Source organism: Lathyrus oleraceus, chromosome 2, assembly GCF_024323335.1.
Source record: "Lathyrus oleraceus cultivar Zhongwan6 chromosome 2, CAAS_Psat_ZW6_1.0, whole genome shotgun sequence".
In the NCBI taxonomy this organism is placed as follows: Eukaryota; Viridiplantae; Streptophyta; class Magnoliopsida; order Fabales; family Fabaceae; genus Lathyrus; species Lathyrus oleraceus.
This window is the reverse complement of record NC_066580.1, coordinates 3,306,653-3,328,790: the sequence shown is the minus strand read 5'-3', so window position 1 is coordinate 3,328,790 and position 22,138 is coordinate 3,306,653. Positions and strand designations below refer to the sequence as shown.

General features: G+C 33.5%; 2 protein-coding genes across 2 annotated transcripts; both read left to right on the top strand.

Moving 5' to 3' along the window:
• The first annotated feature begins 6,729 nt into the window (after positions 1-6,729).
• On the top strand, positions 6,730-8,609 carry LOC127117502 (uncharacterized). The gene has a single exon (XM_051047542.1). The coding sequence runs from the start codon at positions 6,895-6,897 to the stop codon at positions 8,401-8,403; it is 1,509 nt and encodes a 502-aa protein (XP_050903499.1). The 5' UTR covers positions 6,730-6,894; the 3' UTR covers positions 8,404-8,609.
• A 7,180-nt stretch (positions 8,610-15,789) lies between these two features.
• LOC127117501 (probable serine/threonine-protein kinase WNK11) lies at positions 15,790-18,751 on the top strand. The gene is made up of 3 exons (XM_051047541.1): positions 15,790-16,107; positions 16,203-16,727; positions 17,912-18,751. The coding sequence occupies exons 2-3, from the start codon at positions 16,233-16,235 to the stop codon at positions 18,302-18,304; spliced, it is 888 nt and encodes a 295-aa protein (XP_050903498.1). The 5' UTR covers positions 15,790-16,107; positions 16,203-16,232; the 3' UTR covers positions 18,305-18,751.
• Positions 18,752-22,138: the final 3,387 nt, after the last annotated feature.

Below are 22,138 nucleotides of genomic sequence, written 5' to 3'. Positions count from 1 at the left end.
GTTTTTATGTGAATGTCATATTGTCCCTATCAACTTCAGGGTTGGGATATTTATAGTTGGGTTTGGGTCTGGATCCTAGACCTCTTGAAAGTAACAATCACTATCGAGAGGATGTGGGAGTGGATAGTTAATTTTGTATTATTTAGGAGAATATGGTTAACTTCCTTATGACTCTTTCTACATCGTTGTGGATCATGGATACGTCACTTCCTCATTCTCCTACGTTAGGCGGCTTATTCCAGTAATCTCAGCAAGGGTAAAAGGAATCAGTGTGTGTAATTTCCAAATGAGAGTAAGAGTAATGATGGACGCAGCCACAAGGATCTCTGGTTTGGAGGATGATTTACGAGCCATTTTTTCCTGAGAAGAAGCTGAGTTGTTTTGCAAGAAGAAGCCTTGAGAGCTTTGTGGAAGATGGGAGAAAATTGGAGAGAAAAATATTAAGAAGTGAGAAACAGATTATTTATAGTTATGGAGAAAAGAAACAGTTCAGTTTTAGTTTTCTTGAAAAAGAAATTAAAAATGAACTTTTTGACATGTGTCCCACTAAAGCTTGATGGAATGGGAAGTCAGATATACGAGCATGACCCACGATTTCCTAGGAACTCAGAGCCATGATGGCTAGTTTGGGCTTGCACGTCTTAAAAAGGCGTTATATTGCGTAACCGTGATGACGATGATATCACAACACGACTTTGAACAATGTCGGGACTTCAAAAACGACACCTACCTCTTTCAATAATGAATTCGAAAGTGGCATTTTTGGGGAAATTTTGTTAGCCTAGAAATTACAAAAAGCAATCGACAAGGAAACCAACTGGAATTTCCTCAAGCATAGGGTAAAATCAAGTTGTTTTTCAACTAAAGGATAAGTCACATGAGCAATAGGAGTCGAAGAGTCTGGTTAAGAACTTAGAAAAATTTCAAGAAATTTAATAAGGTGTGAAGTTCGACAAGTCGAACGGCTCGACTAAGAATGAATTCGAAATTTAAATTGAAGCAACAACCTTTTGGACGTCATTTTTACAATATTTAATATTAGAATTCATTAATATGATACAAAAATTAATTAATGTTTTTATAGTGTTTTAGATAAATTAAATATTGTGTCGATGAGCGCCGAAATTTTTGAAATTTAGAATAGTAAAAAGGTAAATTCTTTAACACTCAAAGATTTATTTTATTCTTTTGGAGTTTTCTGTTATTGTTATTCCTCATAAGAACACCGAAGGAAATACCTAGATATTTGTTGACACTTATTGTGTTTAATCTTCAAAAACATGGAAATGTTGCTACGACATCATGATCATCGAATTGCATGGACGATATTGTATAATCAATTATCAACAACAATAGTTAATGGACTCTTAATGATTAAACAAGTGTTTCTAAAATTGTTGCTATGGTTTATTCATATTTGTGGATTTAATACTATTGATCTTATGATGCTAACTTTGTTGACATTAAAATAAGTTTATTTGTGTTTTTTTTAAGAATGTTACCTATTATGGATCACTGTTTGTCTTTTCTTTAAAGAATGTTAAGTAAAATAATGAATCACTAACAACTCATTTATAATATATAATTATAGATAGAGGAAATAGAGGATTTTTGGCTCACTTTTTATTTTATTTTAAAATTACCTTTTAAAAAACTGTCACAACCAAATTTTAACATAACTAAAGATCAATAAAAAGTTGAATTTGATCTTACTATTTAGAATATTTGTAAAAAACGAAATATAGCCCTAATAATACAGACTTTCTTTATCCTTCTAAAAGAATTTTTCTATAATCTTATCAGTGTGACTCATAAGAATTTGGTGTCTGTGTAATGTACAACATGTGTAAAACTTTATATTATTATATATCTTGAAATAAACTAAAATAAAATTTAACAAAAAGAAATAGTGTTTATAATTTCATGCATTTGTACAATTAAGAAAAAAAGGGGGAAAGAGATAGAAAAAGAAAGAGAAATAAAAGGAAAGAACTCTATTGCAATTTATCTTTTAGATTAATTAAATAATTAATCTATTTGATTAGTTTATAGATTAGATATATTGATTATTTAATAAATTTAAAAGATAAATTATCTCTTATAAAGAAAGATTATAAGTATTATTATTTATTACAATTATTTATATTTAATTTTGATTTTGTACCGCAGTTATTAAATATCTTTAAAAAAAATTAATGTATGAATCTATATCACATAAATAAATTAAATTAAAATTAAAATTTAATATAAAAATATCTTTATAGTTTATGTGTGTATACTAAAAAAAAGAGCAAATAGATTGGACGTTAGTTATAGATAGAGAAAATAGAGAATTTTTTGCTCACTCTTTTTTATTTTAAAATTACCCTTTAAAAAGTTGTCACAATCAAATCTTTACATAACTAAAGATCAATGAAAAATTGGATAAAAAAATCAATAAAAAACAAACATGTTAGAGATGAATAGTTCAATATAATTGATAAGAGAAAAATTAAAACTGCCTTTTAAAAAAAAATAAGATTGTATTATGAGAAGCATAAATGATGCTCAATCCTTAATACAATGAGGAGATAAGAATTCCAACAAAAACTTACATTAAAGATTACATTATACATCTATTTGAATCTACCATCCAATCTTTCCATCTTAACAAAGGAGATTTTCGAAAATTGGTTACCAAAAGTTTCTGCAAAAAAAAAAATTGTTAAAAAAGAACCGTGTGCAACAAATAACGAAGATAACATACAAGGTTGAAACCTTCTTCTTTTTGCTCTCTGACAATAATATTTTTAGATTTTAATCATCATCAATGTCTTTTATTATATATTATTCAACTTGAATCCCTTTGTTTTTTAGAACCTCACCTTCAAACAACAATTCAATTGAGTTAGACTCATCACCAAAACACACACACACACACACACGCACGCACATGCACGCGCGCACACACACATACACACACACACAGAGAGAGAGAGAGAGAGTTGTTATGTATTAATTACACACAAAAAGTTTTAGGCTTAATGCATCATTTAGTCTCTTAACTTTATGTGATGTTTCGCTTTGGTCCCTTAAGAAAAAAACGTTACATAGTGGTCCTTTAACTTCACTTCCGTTAAAGTATTTGAGAGAGAGAGAGAGAGAGAGTTATTATGCATTAATTGCACATAAAAAGTTTTAGGCTTAATGCGTCATTTAGTCCCTTAACTTTATGTGATGTTTCGCTTTGGTCCCATAAGAAAAAAACGTTACATAGTGGTCATTTAACTTCACTTCCGTTAAAGTATTTGAGAGAGAGAGAGAGAGAGTTGTTATGCATTAATTGCACACAAAAAGTTTTAGGCTTAATGCATCATTTAGTCCCTTAACTTTATGTGATGTTTCGCTTTGGTCCCTTAAGAAAAAAACGTTACATAATGGTCTTTTAACTTCACTTCCGTTAAAGTATTTGGCCTTTCCCGTTAGTTTGTATTGAAAAAACATTAAAAAAATGTCAGGATGGACTACTTACATATCACATGAACTTTTAATATTCCTAGAAAATGGTTTTTAAATGCCATGTTGCAATTCGTTGAAGTTAAATAAGTAAGACATGAAACTCAAAGGTTAGGGAAAACAAATACATCTCTCTAAACAAGGCAAACTGCATTGAAGAAGATAACACCATCCTGTTCCACAAACCAACGTCATTGGTGGCGGTAGCAACGTTTCTCTGATTATAACTACGGTATGGTTTCTCACTTGTAACCTACTAAAAACGTGAACTTTTTTTGTCCATCTTCCTTAGTACTTCTACTATCTTATGTAGGTTGAACAAGTAATAGAGAAGATGTTTAAGCGTGTTGTTCATCATTCTAGTAAGTTTGCTAGGAGTTTGCTAACTTCACAAAGTCAGGGTATCAAGGGTTGGAGACTATTTGGGATGTTGATCTGGATTATTGGAGTTACTTTGAAAGTTTAGGTATATTAAAAGATTTAGGTTATCCAACTGTAGATAAAATTTGGTATTACGATGAAAATAATATGTTTGAGACATTCAACTTTGTCTTTGTAACTGTTAGAGCAAAGCCAATTGTGACAATGCTTGAAGAAATTATAATGCATATAATGCAAAGATGGGAATCAAATAGGAAATTTTTTGGCAAATATGAAGACACAATACTACCTAATATCAAAAAGATGATGGAAAGGTATTCACATAAAACAAACCATTGGATTGTAAGGTAATGAGTAACTTATTGTCCTTTTACTCTGTTAAATGCATATGTTGAATGTTGAATATTACACGTGTGCAGGTGAATATGACTACGAGGCTAGGCATATATCACTAAATGGAGAAAAATATGATGTCAATCTTTCAAAGAAAGAATGCTCATGTAGAATGTGGATGCTAACAGGGTTGTCATGTTGTCATGCATGAAGGATCAACATTCACAAATTGATACTTTTGTACCTGACTGTTATAAGAAGGATCTCTATGAAGCTTGTTATTCACCAGTTATTTATCTAGTTGATGGGGAAGCTTTATGGACTAAATCTGATGTTGTTGATCTCCAGCCACCACCAATAAAGAGACAACCTGGAAGGTCCAAGAAAAAGAGGAATAGAGAAGCTGGAGAAATGTTGAGGGATGAGACACACTTGAAAAGGGCAAACCATGGAATCAAGTGCAGTAGTTGCCACAAGGAAGGTCACAACAAGGCCACCTATAAACCGTCACAACCAGTGGTACCTCCAACTCAAGTAGCAGGAGGAGCCTCAACTCAACCACCACAACCAACAGTTTTAAGTCAGCCACCACAACCAACAAATTCAAGTCAGCCACCACCCAAAAAGAAAGAAAAAAACTTCAAAAGGGTGGGAAGCATGTTTCAAGTCAACCTTGATGTTTGTTGTGATGTTTGTTATGTCTTATAAATACTTTTTATAATGTTATTTTAGTTCCTTATAATGGCTTATTGACAATGACTTATAATGCCTTTTGTAATGTTATTTTAGTGCCTTATAATTGCTTATTGACAATGGCTTATAATGGTTTTTTGTAATGTCATTTTAGTGTCTTATAATGGCTTATTGATAATGGCTTGTAATGCCTTTTTGTAATGTTATTGGTATTCCTTATAATGGTTTAATGACAATGGCTTATAATGCCTTTTTGTATCACTTTTTGGAATGTTATAAATATGCATTATAACATGTTATATTTTATTCCAGCTTTTATACCAGTTATGTATCAGTGTTAAAACAAATGAATAATGTACAAACACAACACTTTATTAAAACATACACTAACATTCTTCATTAAATAATCAGAAGATACACTCATATTGTGAAAACAAAACACTAAATTATCCTAATGCTAATTGAAATACTTTGTTACAAACACAAGGTTCAACCCTAAGCTCAACATCCCAACCACAATGGACATTTTCAACCATCCTTTAGTGTGGATAACCTCATTCTTCAATTTGTTAATTTTCTTCTTTTGTCTTTCAAGGTTCAAATCCCTTTCATCAACAAATTTATCCCCTAACCACTTGAAGAAATTACACCTATTGTCCATGTGATTTTTGTAATTTCTACAACTCCAAAATTTTCTCCCATAGTTGACATTGTTCACATCAGTAACAGTACGAAGAACACTATCATCTTGGCAAAAACACTCAATTATTTTGTTTCTACGTAGCACGGATCCATATGTACCAAAGTCTGTGATTGAAGCATTGCTTGCATTCTTAGATATTGAAACACTGATGGAAGATTGAGGAATACGAATGCACAATGGAAGATGAAAGTATGAACATACAGATACACGATGAAAGATGGAAGATGGATGTATGAACAATGAAAAACGAATGAGGGAGATGAAGATTAGGAAAACACGAACCCTAAATGGTTTATAACACAACAACTGAGCCTTAACTTAAATTGTTGCATACCTGACATGCCACCTCAGCCATACTTAACGTTTTTTCACCTTAACTAACGGAAGAGACCAAATACTTTAACAAAAGAGAAATTAAGATACCAATACGTAACGTTATTTAGTTAGAGAACCAACACGAAACTTCGCTTAAAATTAAGAGACCTAGAGACTAATTATACCAAAGTTTTATGAAAGAATAAGAATAATTTTATTCTTATTATCACATATTTCTTAGTATTATAGTGAAATGATGATCTCTTCCACCACTCACTACAACTATTTCAAATTGAACAATTTTAACTCTGATTACATTTATTTACTCATTTATTACACACTAATAATATATTTGTTAGTTTACTAACTTGATTTAAATATAAACAACTAAATTTCATGTTATAGAACTTGGATTATTTATTATTGCATCAGCGGCACAGTTAATATATGAGATTAATTGAAATACACTGTCAGTGTAAAAGGGTTTTACACCATCAGTTAATTATAGACGTTGGATATTAAAAGAAGTTTGACTTTCATTTTAAAAATCTATAAAGTAATACAAAAGGGTGATGGTGATGAACCGACAGTGTAAAACTTTTTACACTGACAGTGTATAGTAATTAATCTCTATATATATTTACGTTTTTGCGTAATAAAAAAATATCGAGTTTATTTTTAAAAAAGATACACCTTAAGAGGGGAATAAGTTTATTTTTCCCAAATAATTATTTATATAAGAGATGTTTTATAGCGAAAACCGTGAATAATTAAATATTTTATTTATTTATTATTTATTAAAGAGAAACATGAGAATCAAGTGTTTGTGAATCTCCAAGTTCCAAACCAATCTCATTCTCTGCGTTTACGTTTCATCCCAAAAATCTCAATCAAACCCTAACCCTAACCAAATCCCCAAATTCCCATCATTCTCAATTCAATTCCAAAACCAATCGTTGTGAGAAGCAAGAACCATGCTTCAATCTCCAGGCCACTCTCCGCTCCATCTCTCTTCACCATCTCCTTCAATTTCCGAATTTTCGATCCAAAACCCTAAAGATTCTGCTTCCAGTATTCAACCCCAGAACAAACAGAGGAACCCAACGGTTCTCGATGAAGACACGTATGCCGAAGCTTTGGAGAAGATTATCGAGCGTGATTACTTTCCTGATATCTCAAAGCTCCGTGATCGACTCGATTGGCTTGAAGCTATCAAAACCGGCGATCCTGTTCAAATTCGCGATGCCCAATTGAAGATCATCGAGCGTCGCCGTGGAGGAAAGGTAACCCCTTTGAACCCTCTCGATTCGAGAAATTCGCATACTCCGGGTTCTACTTTTGTCAGAAATTTCACTCCTTTAGATGAATTTGATGGTAAAACACCTATAACACCTGGTTTTACTGCTGCTGTGGGAGAGAAAGAGGAGGTTAGTGCGGTTGATACTTCACTTGGGCTTGATCAGTTTATGGGTAGGTATACTAGTGAGGATAATCATAGCTTTTCGAAGATTTTGGAGAGAGTCAATAGGAAGAGGAAAGAGAGGTTTGGGTATTTGAATGATAGTGTGAATGCGAATGCTATTGAGGATGAAAAGAGGGATAGAATTACTGATGGTTATGGTACCTCTTATCAACCTCCTAGTACATTGGAAGGATGGAATTATACTGCTAAGAATTTGTTGATGTACCATCCTGCTGATCGGGGTGAGGTTCCTTTGACGGAGGAGGAAAGGGCTGTTAGAATTAAAGCTTCCACGAAGGAGATTGATCGGCCAAATACTAGGTTTCATGGTAAAATGATGGACTCTAGGCCGAAAGATGATGGGACTGTTGAGGTGCTTTATACTCCTGTTGCGGGCGCTACTCCGGTTCCTATGTCTTTTAGAGATGGGGATAAGTTGAAGAAGTATGATTTGGAGGATTTGAGGAAGACTCCCAATCCGTTTTATTTGGAGTCCGAGAAGAAAGCTGAGAATGGTTATAGCTATGTTAAGACGCCTTCTCCTGCGCCGGGAGCTGATGAATCTCCTTTTATTACTTGGGGAGAAATTGAAGGGACGCCACTGAGGTTGGACATGGAGGATACACCGATTGATATTGGTGGTAGTGTTGATGGACCTCATTATAGGATTCCTTCTGCTCCGGCCAGAGATGCAAAAGCACACTCACTTTCTAGGGAGGCTGCTCGTAATCTGAGGGAGAGGTCGAAGATGTTTCGTAAACCCCCTTTGGCATCACCAGCTAGAGGTGGAAGTGCTACTCCGAGCATGCGGACGCTTTCTCCTGCCGCTCAGAAGTTCGTTCGGAATGCAATTGCCAAGTCGTCATCAACTGTTGACGAGACGCTCCGTGCAAGTTACCGTGGTTCTACTCCTGCTTTGGCTACTCCTACAAGAGTAAGAAGTGTATCAAGGCTTGGTAGAGACGAGAGCTTGGTTTCAAGGTCTCCATCTGTTAGAGAGGGCTCCAATCCTCCCTGGTGAATTGTTGTAACATATTTTGAATCATTTATAAATGAATGCACTGTAAGTTTTTTTTATCCTGGATGTTAAACTAAGCTCAGAATGTTAAACTAAAAGGTTTTTATTACTAGCTGCCAGTATGCAAAACTGTGTGGATAAAAGCTCTAAAACAGTCCCCTGTATATTGAAAGCATTGCTGAACACAGGATTTGACTATCTTTGATCTATTGCTTGTTAGCTGTTGTTATTTAGGCCTTGTTCTTATTCTTTGTATAATCTCAACATAGATGATAGATGGCAGCTCAATACTTATTTTATGCTATGGCCTCTTCAGCAAATAATGAGATGAAGGTAGGATACAAGACTTAAAAGTTGTATGCAGTGTATCTTTCTGCCTTTCAGTTATAGCATAAGGCATGGATTCTTCCCATGGAGGTGCCATATGTTTCAAGGGGAATATGTGATTTCTAAAGAGAATGATTTTTACATTGTCCGGCCAATCATTGATTGTGAGAAGTCTGAAGTGTAGTCTATCTAATCAAGTCAGCTACTAGTTCATGCTTAGGTCGCTTAAAATATGAGCTCTGTTATTGCTAGTCTTGGAAAAGCATTGAACTTTCACAAGACAAAACAGTTTTCTTATATTTCATTTAGACTTAGGCTATGTTTCACAAATTGAATTTTGTAGGAAAAAGAAGGGGAAGATTTTTAAATTGTAAAATGGTCTTAAAATCGATTAAGAAGGTTATTCAAATAATATATTATGATCAATCATATCTTTTCATTTGTTTTTCTTCAACATGCCTTGGAAACCCTTAAAAATATCAATAATGCTAGTATTTGTTGCCAAGCAAATTACTTACACGTGAATTCATGTTGTTTTTTATAAAAAAATATAGACCTTGGTCCTGAAGAACTTTCTTTCCAAAACTCTAAAAATTCCAACTCTCATACATAATTTTAGAGTTTACTATAGTTTATTCTTTAGAGTAGCACCTAAAAAAAATCTAATTATACAGAGATTAAGTTACAAATTAATAATAGTAATATCAAAAATAAAATTGTTTATATAATTTTTTTTAAATTCTTTTTTTCCCCTCATTCTAAAAACTTTTTTTTTACGTTTATGATTATGTATGAAATTGTTTACATTTCCAACTTTTTTCTCTTTTCCCTTTTCGTTTTAAACTTGAAAGACATTTTCTTAGACCAGAAAGACAACCATTTTTTTAGGGGAAATTAAAATAATAAAACAATGGGATTTATCCTATAAAAATTCTAAAATATCTCTTAAAATTTGAAGATGCATCTCCAGACGTCAGACACAAGGTGTATAATAAATCATAGGATACATTAAGAAATCCCCTAAAATTATGGAGGAACATTAGTGGAGATAAGTTTTTTAGGGGAACTGAAGAGGAGAATGGGTCAAACTATTTGGTTTTGAATATATAATTTTTGAAGGATTTTGAGAGGAGGAAATTATAAATAAAAATTTTATTATTTTTTGAGATAATATTTTGAATAGATTGATATTATAATGACATAAATTATGGTTAAAGAATGAAGTGATTTAGTCAAATCGCCTCCAATCTTTACACTTGGGTGAGTGCCTCAGAGAAAACTTGGGTGAACCCCTAAATGTCCATTGAGGTGAGTGCTCAAATGTTAGGTAAGGTGGATGCACACACATCATTAAATGTAACTAATGAAGGATTTTTTTTTAAAGTCAAACCGTCTTGGGTTCCTTACACGTGTCAGAGACATGTAGAATCTTTTTGTAACTATCGATGTACCTGGTTAGAGGTTAATGAATATTTTTAGGGCTAGCTTTCAAATCCTTATAAAAGAGGGTTTAGCCCTCACCATCCACCTTTTTAGACACTTTATTCTTCAAATCTTCCGTCTAAACTCCATCAAGCTCTGAGTTCATTTACTTTCCAGTTTCACCTAGTCCAACTCTCAATCGCCTATTTACAGGTATATGTCTTTACTCTTTCTTTCTCATTTTCTTTTTTAATGGCGATCATTAGGGATTTAGATGAGAGCAGTATGGAGATAAATCCCCTTAACATTAGAGAATGGTCTGAAATGTATTTGCGTTGCACGAGGAATGTTGAATGAATCGATGGTTCGATTAACTATAGGCTCTTAGAAGTAGGCGTTTTGGAGAGTTATGAGAGCAATAGTTGTTCTATGAGTGATAGTAACTCTTTTTCTTCCTATTCTTTCTCACGAAACTCCAAGCAATTGATGGCGGCTATATATATTAAATATACAAGCGTTAAATATTTATGGACCTTTTATACTAGTGAGGAAAGGGTCCCCCCCCTTTCGGCGATAAACCGACTTTTCCAACACCTGCCACGAGGAATATGTTATTCTAGAGGCATGTTGCTAAGGAGAAAATGGTTAACATGGCCGCCCTAGCGGGCTCACCATATCCATACTTCTATCTACACCTCCCTGTTATTTAAGATTTAGGGGTTCTAATCCCTTTTACCTTGTTTGAAGTGGAGGTTCCAGCGAGTGCCAACATCTTTCCTACCCAGATTTCACCCAACAATTGAGTTTCATTAGGATGTTTGAGATCATATGTTGGCAGATGAAAGTTTTTATTTTTGCAGTATCAAGATGGATACTAAAATTTGTTGGGTGACTTTGAGCTCCTTATCGGGGAAAACACCATTCAAGCCCTACTCCAATAATTAGAATTGGAAAGACAAATTTGTGAGAGTTAAGGGGTGAAAGGAGACTCCCTATTCACTACCACGGAAAATGGTGTTCCTCGCTTCCTTCTAACGTGGACATAGAACCCAGTGGCGATAATTGGTTTTAATTTTGACTACCTTACCACTACTGAGAGAATAATGGTTGTTATATTGAATGAATTTAAGGTTATGGCTCTTGTTTCATGATTATATTAGATCATGGAAATGGTGGCGAGATATATAAATATCTGCATAACTTTGAGATTATGATAACCCTATATTTGTTAGGATTATTTACTCTCCTAATTATTATAACTTTCTTTTTCCTTTTTGCAGAAAAATTACATCCATCTCACAACTGAAAGGAAAGCTTGCCTAACCAGAAAGAAGGTTAGGTGTCTAGAGAAATTGACAGACAGTCCAAAGTCACAAAGGCAACCTTGTCACAAAAGGAAGCAAGAGGCATGTCAAAGTAAACACCCCTAGAAAGCCTCGCTCCTTTAAGATATTGAAGTAGGCGATATTTATTTCACAACCCTAAAGGATAATGAAACTATGGTTCTAAAAGAGGGCGATGAAGGAGAACTGATTAATAACTCTCCGATTTGGGTTGACCCATCCCAACAATCCTTATTTTGGATTGACACAATGTTTGATTTAATATCGTTCACAGACACTCACCTCCTTTTCCCTAAAAAAATTTCCTAGAGACTATGGTTATTAGTCAGATGACGCCTCATAAGTTATTTGACATGATGGAGAATCACATGCTTAAGGGCCTTCTGATGGAGCGAGTCCTCTGTAAGAACCATGTTAAAGTCGTGGGTAAACTGAACTGACAACTTGCCATGTCTAAGGAATCATCGTAAGGGGGTAAGAGATAGTGAAGCAATTGATCAAAGAAAGAGACGGGTTAAAGGAAAACCTCAAAAGGGTGGCATTAGATGCCAAACTTCTCACCCCTATCAGAGAATAGCCTAAAGGAGTCCCTCGAGGTTGCCCTTCACTCCCAGAAGAAACTGGAGGAAGAATTGTCCACCATTAGAGATGAATTAGTGGACACTTATGATCAGTACTTCGAGCGAGCACATGAGCGGGTAGCCTTCCTCTACCCCGATTTAGACCTGATTCAAATGGACTTATTCAAAGTGGTACGATGCGACTTGTTACTGGAAGAATAAGAGGTTACACCTCTCAATGGTTCATGTATATCTCCTGTTGGGGAGGCTCAGGTTGAACCTGAGGGTGACAAGGTGGGGGTGGAGGATACTCCCATGGAGGATTATGCTCACTAGGAGAGTTCTTTAAAAGAAAGGTCAGTACCATAGGAAGGTTATTATGCTCATAGTTTTGTTGTTTTTTCCCTTTGTGGTTTTTTTGTAACTACATCCTTATAGGCTTTTGTAAGGATTAATTGTGTCTTTAGGGAATTTTCCTTCTACCTTTTCCCTTTAAGGCACCATTAGTGAAACTTTTGGCCTTAAGATGCATTGGCTCTGCTTATTTTTCTTATGTAAATTGTTCTAAAATACCACAAACATGCTTTCTAGTGTTATACAGGTTCTGGAGGGCGACAAGGATTCCTTATTAAGGGTCCAACATAAATAATTGTCTCTTGGGAGACAAAGATTCCTCCATGAGAGTCCAACATAAATAATTGTCTCATGGGTGGAAAGGATTCCTCTATTAGGGTACAACGTAAATAATTGTCTCTTTGGCAACAAGGATTCTTCCATCAGGATCCAACGTAAATAATCGTCTCTTGGGCGGAAAAAATATCTCAATGAGGATCCATCATAAGTAATCACCTTAGACAAGTATTCCTACATGAGAATCCAACATATGTTATCGCCTCTTGGGTGGTTTTAGTAAGTCAGTATGTGTAAGAGAATAGTGAATAAATTTTGAATTTAAAATTGTGTACATGGAATTGGCGCATGTGCTTTTTATATAGTGGATCGATTATAACAACCTGTTGTATTTTAAGGCATGAAATTTTGGGAGTTGTTGGATGTATCTTGGTCAGGGATAATTTGTACTCTTCCATAACGGTTATTCCTGCACTACGAGCCATTCGAATGAATTAGGATTCCATTTGGGGTGTTCGATCGATGGGTGCTCTGGGCGGCCTGTAACAATTGTCTCCCAAGTCTTATTTCTATCATAGTGCAAAGGCTTATTGTATATGCCTCATCCTCCGATCACCTTTTTAGCTCGAATTTAAAACTAAGACAAGATGTTATTGTCTCTTAGGCATTCACGTCTTAAATGTGCCTCATTCTTTGAATTTCTTTTTGAAAGTACCCTTATGATGATCTTCGGGAATTGAAGAACTTTAGTTTTGTGTGTAGGTGATCTGAAGCGTCCATATGGTCTATTCGCCTTAGTAAGTCATCATACAATTCTTCAGGTGTTAGTTTTGCATTTCTTTGAGGCGTTATTTATGTTTCTTTATTATTTCTAGTTTCTATAACATTTTCATTTCCTGTACTTGAAAACGTAGTATCCACTATGATTAAAAAATCAAAATAAGATACTTGTGCTTCCTGGGTTGGCCCTGTTTATTCTTAAACTATTTTTGTCTTCACTCGATAAGGTGGTCTTGACGGAGCCTTCTTGGAAGTTGATACCTCTTCGGATTAGAGTGTCTTGACTCCTAGTGAAGACGAGAGAATATGTAGTAAGTATGGTGATTATGCCATTCCCTTTTACGAGTGTGTTTTCTTGATCTTAGGACTTTGAATGCCCTTTAATAACTTCGAAATTAAAGTTCTGAACTATTTGATGGTTCCCCATCGCAGCTGCACCATACGAGTTGGGCTTGTGTGAAAGTCTTACACTATTGGTGTGAATACTTAGAGGGTAAACCTTCTTTACTACTCTTCTTTCACCTCTTTAAAATTCATCAGGGTTCTGCGACTTAGGCGCGAAGCCATGGTTTGATTCATCTATATGAGTGCCACTTTTAGAATCTTTTATTTTGCACCTTCCACCAAAAATAAGGAAAATTATATCTTCTGGCTAGATAAAGTAGAATCTAAGAAAGCCACCATTTGGAAAGAACAAGGTCTTTATGACATAATCCTGTTGTCGAGGGTTTGCCCTCCATATTGCCAGGATATGTTAGTTGCTTCGTTGTACTTTTGGGATAGTACGTCAAATACCTTTCAAAAACCTTATGGGATGATAACACTCACATTATTCAAAGTAGCGACCATTACCAGCCTCACCCAACTGGTGAGGTGTTCGACCCTACCGTGTTGGACGAAGACACTATTGAATTCGACAAAAAACGTACTAGTTTTTCCAAATTCATCATTCACTTCCATGATATGACAACTGATGAAGGATCAGATAAGAAACATATAACATTTTTAACCATGTGATTGTCTCGTTTTGTTTTCTGTTGTAAATCCTTGAGGGTGGAAAAAAAGCTCATGACCTTGGCTAATCAGCCACATAATGGTCGGAACGTTTGTTTAAGCCAATTAATACTAGCCTCTCTTTATGAATCCTTAGGATTAACCGCTTACACCATGAAAAACCTTACCCCCACCTTTTACTCGATGTACGATCTTGGTTGCTTCAAGTCTGACTAAATGTCATGTTTGATTCTTTCTTGCAATTGGATAAACCAAGTGACCAAATAGAAGAGATTACGAATCGTCAAATTGAAGGCACCAAACTTGCCTTATTGACTCCTGCTGACATGGGACGTTCTATCAAGGATTCTTTCATTGAATACTTTATGATTTTTGCAAAAAGTATATAGTGGTAGCATAAGGATATTCTCAAAGGCATGTCATTAATTTTAATGAAGTATTTGCACCCGTGTCTAGGTGGGACACCATTAGAACCATACTAGCAGTAGGAGCAAATCAAAGGTGATGTGTGTTTCAATTAGATGTAAAACGTGTTTCCAGCATGGTGAGCTAATTGAATATGTCTACATAAGTCAACCTACATGATATCACAAAGACAAATTTGAAATGGTGTATCAGCTGAGGAAAGCACTCTATGGTTTAAGACAAGCTCAAAGGACCAAGCTCCAAGGACCTGATGCAACAAGATAAACTCATATTTTAGTATTTACAAGTGTATTTACAAGTTTAAAAGGAGTGACTAAGTTAAAAGAATTTAAAAGAAAAGAATATATATGAGTATTAAAAAGAGTGACAATAACGATTCGTTAGTATTTTTTGTTACAATTCATTCGTACTATACTATTTATAATTTATAATTTTTTTTAATGACATATAAAAAATGTGGGAGAGTAGTTTACTATTACCTTTGTTCCAAATGAATGAATTTAGCTTATAAGTTCACATACATAATTTAAATATTTTGATTATGTATTTATTACACTTTACTTTAAATGTAAAAAATATTAAATAATAAATAATGTAAGTAATATTGATTAGTACATATAATTGAAAAATATAATTAATATTATATTAAAAAGTTAATAGAGCTAAGTTATTTTCTTACATTTTCTTATAATTCTAACTTATCTAAACTTGTTCCAATAAAAAAAGTATATTTTTTTTTGTAAAATACATCTGTCACTTTTTACAAGTGCATGAATGAATAAGACATGGCAAGATTTGGAAGATTAACATAATGAGAGAGCACGGGTTTTACTTGAAACTTTTTCTTTTATTTTGAACGAAAAACCTTTCCCCATTCTTCTCGTGACCGTAACAAATTCAGAGTCCCACTAGATTCATTGTTTCCAATTAAGTCACAATTCATTCTTCTTCATCATAGGTCAAAAGTAGAAACATTTCAAAATATCATAAAAGCTCATAAAGTAACACGAAAAATTGGCCACGTCATCAACTCCTCCTCCCTCCAAACGACGTCGTTCGACAAATTTCCCTCCAAACGGCGCCGTTCAGCAAATTTCCCTCCTATTTAATCCAAACCTTAACCGCTCTTAATTCATTTCAATTCCAAATTCCAATAATCGGTTTTCATACAAGTTTCATCCAAGTTTCAGAATCCAAAATTATACGTAATCATTCACCATTTCGCGTTTCAGATTTTCATTTTCAATTTCAATCTATTATGTATATGTATAACTGAATTCTGTTATGTTTGTGGAATTAGGGTTTTGGAGCTGAAATTAGGGTTTTGAAAATGCCTGCTGAGAATTGGGACGGTGAAGGTGAGCCATTCGTTGAAACCGATCCAACAGGAAGATTCGGTCGTTACAGTGATTTACTCGGTTACGGTGCTGTGAAGAAAGTCTACAGAGGTTTTGATCAAGAAGAAGGAATCGAAGTTGCATGGAATCAAGTTCGGCTTAGGAATTTCAGCAACGATCCTGTTCTTATCAATCGTCTTCATTCCGAAGTTGAATTGCTCAGGAATTTAAGTAACAAGTTCATCATTGTTTGTTATAGTGTTTGGAAAGACGATGATCGTGGTAATATCAATTTTATTACTGAGGTTTGTACGTCGGGGAATCTTAGGGATTATCGGAAGAAGCATCGGCATGTTTCCATTAAGGCCTTTAAGAAATGGTCGAAACAGGTTCTTGAGGGGTTGGAGTATCTTCATACGCACGAGCCTTGCATTATTCATAGGGATCTTAATTGCAGTAACATCTTTGTTAATGGAAACATTGGTCAGGTTAGTTCGTTGATTTTGTATTTTGTTGTTGATTGATAGATTAATAGAGTGAGTGTTTGGTTCTGATGTGACAAAAATTAACTTTGATTAATAAGTAGTTTTGTGTAATTTATTTTGATTGATTTATCTTTGGATAGGTTTACCAATAGAGTAGTTTTTCATCAATTTATGTTTGGAGAGTTTGTATTATTAGAGTTGTTTTATGTTAATAAATTTGAGAAGTGATTTTATGAATGCTGAAGCTAGAAATAGTAAGCTTTTAGGTAGAATTTATTTTAGTACTAAAACTATGAAACACATACACCGGAAACATGATACGTCGACACCGATAAAAATAAATAAATTAAATATAATCACAAGTGTCGGTGTCGGTTTCGGACACAGATTCACCTTTTTGTAGAGGTGTTGGTGCTTAAGAGGTACTTAATCAATTTTAAAATAAGAAAGAAGCCAAATATTTATGTTTAAATCGTCTTTGTTTTTTAGGTAAAGCAATTAATGACTGAGTTTTATTGTAGTCCTTTAAAATTTTAAAAATAAGATCAAATAGCATAAGGTCCATAGACTGAAAAAATATTGAAATTGAACACTAGCTATGGCCAAGATCACATTTATGAGGAATATTGACTTAATTTAAGTGATTTATGCTTCCAAGGGTTTGATTTTAGATAGATATTTCTGAATATTTTCACCATAAGTAATGGGTAGTTTTATTTGTAGATATAGTTCCTTTAAAGTGAGTAGAGACTAGAGAGTAAGTGAAAAAATAATGAGTTGGTATTTCACTATATTTATGACTTGTCCTACATGTCCGTGTGCTTATGATATCAACTTTTGATTTAATCATTAATTGTAGATATTACACACTTTATAGCCTTACTTTAAAAAAGCTCGGTCCTGACTTGCCCGCTTAGGTTGAAATTGAAATAGATTTGACTCCTTAGTAAAGTGAGAAAATCAAGGATTAATATTTGCAACCATTCATGATTTGTTATACATATTCATATATAATCAACTATTGATTTACTTAACAGTTGATATTACTCGATTTAAAGTGAGTTGCTTACTTTAGGGAAACTTTGTCTGGTTGAAAGATGATCTAGAAGCAAACTGCAATTGTGGTACTAAAACATAAATAATATTATTCTGTGTTTTAATAAGTTTTTTAATTTGAAATTTTATAGGTGAAAATTGGTGACCTGGGATTGGCTGCCATAGTGGGAAGAAGCCATGCAGCACATTCAATTCTAGGGACTCCTGAGTATATGGCACCTGAGCTGTATGAGGAAGATTACACTGAGATGGTGGACATATACTCTTTTGGAATGTGTTTGCTCGAAATGGTTACAATGGAGATACCATACAGTGAATGTGACAGTGTAGCCAAGATATACAAAAAGGTCACTATGGGAATCAAGCCTCAAGCCTTGAGCAATGTCAGAGATCTAGAAGTGAAAGCATTCATTGAGAAATGCATAGCACAACCAAGGGCAAGACCTTCAGCCACTGATCTTCTTCAGGATCCTTTCTTTTTTGAACTCAACAATGGTGAAGAATCAACATCTATCACGTCTTAAGGATCCTTTCTTTTTTGAACTCAACAATGGTGAAGAACCAGCATCTATCACTTGAGTTTCTTCATTCACACGTATTCATTTGTTGCCACCCTTATGTCACAACTATATACCTTTTACTTCCAATTACTATCCTACTTTCAACTGGATCAAGTTGAAGTCACAAACATCTCACTTGTCCGTTCAAGACCGGACAATTCACATTTTAGGTTTAGTATCTTGGATTTCAAACAAATCAAAATTTGTTTTAAAATCTGAATTGTTTCATCTTAATCGGACAACTGAGATGTGTGGTAATCCAAATTCCTTACAACTACACAATTGACATGTTAGTATATGCATTTCAACTACACTTTCATTTCACTAGAGTAATGTACATAACCTCATAATTCACTATATCTGTATTGTACATAACTTCATAAATGGATTGAACTATAGACTTTTCTAGTATATGTGTAATGTCATAACTTTATCATGGTAGTTTTAAAACCTACTTAATGATATATACAGGAGGTCAATGTTTAAACTGACTCAAAACTGTCCTATTTATGACAAGTTGGCACAACTGTTGTAGCAAATATGTGCTGGAAAGCACCAACCGTCGAATCTATTGGCTGTCTTCTTAGTTATACTTTTTTAATTAGTGGCCGTGGAAGTTGATATTAAAGCAAGAAAACGGAAAAGCAGTGTTACCTAATTGATTACAATGAACTTGTATTGGATCTCATATTGTTAAGGTTATTTGGAATCTAACAAATGGATCTATTTTTCAAAAAATAATATTACCAATATTTTCTGAGACATATTTTTTAAAGTGTTATTAACATGTTTTGAAAATAGTTATTGGCTAGAGTCAAAATGATTTTCTTTATTATTTTATCAATAATAATAATAATAATAATATATCATATATAGAGTATTTTATTTTATCTCTATTTTTCTCTTCCTAAAACATTACTAACTTACCACTTTTTCTATAAAATTATTCACTTTATATTTTAAAATGTGTACATTTATATGGGTTAGGATTCTCTTTATCAAAAGAAAAAATGAAGATATTCATTTAAAAAGACAAAAATACAATAAAAGTTGAATTATTTTAAGTAATAATAGACCCAACTTAATAGAGAGATTTACTATTTTTTGTGTGTGTCTATATCTTTCATAATAGTCTTTTATGTTGTTTTTTAAAATAAAGAAAATCTTAACTCCACTAAATTTGGTGTCTACTAAACATTTTCCTCAATTTAATTTTATGCTTTGTAAGTTTGTTTATTTAAGATGTTTTGGAAATTGTTTTTGGCTTGCCTCGAAAGGATGTTTTTATTCTTTTATGTGGTAAAATACTTGCCACCATCACTCATGAGTCATCATAAATTATAACTCCACTGGTCAACATAAATTATAATTCTTATTTTTGTTCGCGGTACCATTTTGATTGATTTTAAAATAAAAACGTATCTATTCTTAAGATAAATTTATTTACGATTCAATGCGGTATTTGATATTTGATTAAAAAATTCGATCCGATCTGATTTAATTTTATATAATTTAATTTAAATCGATTTTTGGATATTCAAATTAAAAATTATATGTTTTTTATTAAATTTATAAAAATGCTAATAATACTAAATTTGCTATAATATATAATATATTAAAATTTATAAAATAAATCGATCGTTCAAATAAAAGAAATAATAATAATAATAAAATTAAACTAATAAAATATTAAAAATATATAAATATCAACACATATCTTAATAAAAATAAAATAAATAAATTAGCATACAAATATATACATGCTGTTCTGTTCGGTTTGAATCGGTTTTGAAAAATAACTCGAAATCTATTCTGAACCAAGTGGTTTTTATAAAATGACATTCAAACACATTCAATAATATTTATTTTTTTGTGATTTTTGGTTTTTATTGTTGGTGCACAAGGTGATAAAGATGAACAATGGAAACAAGAGAGAGAAGAGAGAATAATAACAAACTTCCACTACTCTAAAACAGTTACAAATTATTACACACACGGTTACACAAACTGTAAAAAGAAATAAAATGATGCTCACACCACTCATTTGCTTAAATACAAGTGAGACTTAAGAGAAAATACTAAAATACTCTCTAACAAACTTTGTCTACAAGTTTCTGAAAATGAATTAATTCTAACACCCTTAATTCATATTCAGCTTATCCAAAACTAACAACACCAATTTCATCCCTCAAGCAGAGAAATTGGTCAGTCTTGATCGCCTTCGTTAGAACATTTGCCAATTGCTTCTGGATGCTACAATGCATAACTTCTAGCACTCCATTCTGAACCTGATTTCTCAAAAAGTGATACTTAATCTCAATATGCTTGCTTCTCTCATGTAGCACTGGGTTCTTGGCAAGATTGATTGCAAACTTGTGATTAATCATCAGCTTCAGATGCTTGTTTACTTTGATCTTTAGATCCTGTAGTAAGTTCAGAAGTCACACAGATTGACATGTAGTCACAACACCCGCAATATATTCTGCTTCACAGATTGACAAAGCAACAACTGGTTGCTACTTGGAACACCAAGAAATAAACTTCCCAAAAACTTAAACAAGTACCCCAAAGTACTTCTTCTGTCAACTTTATCTCCACACCAATTAGAATCTGAGTAACTCAGAAATTCTGAGCCAGTTTCAGCACCAGAAGGGAATGAAACTCCATACTTTAGAGTTCCCTTTATATACCTTAGAATTCTGACAACAACTTGGTAATGAGACTAATTCGGTTTACTCATAAACCTACTCGTCATTCCAACTGCATAACAAATATCAAGTTTAGTATTACACAAATACCTCCGAGAACCTACCAACTTCTTGAACGTTATCGCATCTACATCATCATCATCATCAGAATCTACTTTTTGATGTGTATCAGCTGGTGTGACAACAACTTTACAATTCAGCAACTCAAATCTCTTCAGAAGCTCAAGTTCATATTTTAGCTGATGTAAAGTTATGCCTTTCTCAGAGTACATAATATTCATCCCTAAAAATAAATCATATTTCCTATATCAGTCATCTCAAACTCATTCATCAACTTCTTCTTGAACTTAGTTATCTCATGTTCACAACTTTCTGTGAGCAATATGTCATCAACATACAAACACACCAGAACCACACGGTCTTCAGAAGTATGCTGAACATAGACACCATACTCCATCTCACATTTCTGAAATCCCTGCTTCTTGAAAAATTAATCAGTTTTCAAATTCCAAGCTCTAGGGGCTTGCTTCAGTCCATACAAAGCTTTGTGTAATATGTACATCATCCATTCCTGATTCTTTTTCTCAAATCCAAGAGGTTGTGACACATAAACCTCTTCTTCTAATGGATCGTTCAGAAATGTAGATTTCACATCTAAATGCATCAAAGGTCAATTCCTATTAGCAGCTATTGCAATCACCATCATGATTATTTCATGTCTTGCTACAGGCGCCAACACCTCAAAGTAATCTAACCCAGGTTTCTACAGAAAACCTTTCACAACTAACATTTATTTGTGTTTGCCAATTGGTCCATCTGGCTTTATCTTAACCTTATAAACCCATCTCATGCTGATGGTTTTCTTGTTCTTTGGAAGTTCTCTCAGTTTCCAAGTCTTGTTTCTCTCTATGGCATCAAGTTCTTATTTTATGGCCTTCATCCAGACTTTCTGCTTGAGAGCTTATTCCATACTTATGGGTTCAGAGTCTACTAACATGGCATACTGAATAGCTTCCCCTTCAGAATCTACATCAGTATCTTGCAGCATGTTAAACTCTACAAACACTCTCGGAATTATTAACTCATAATT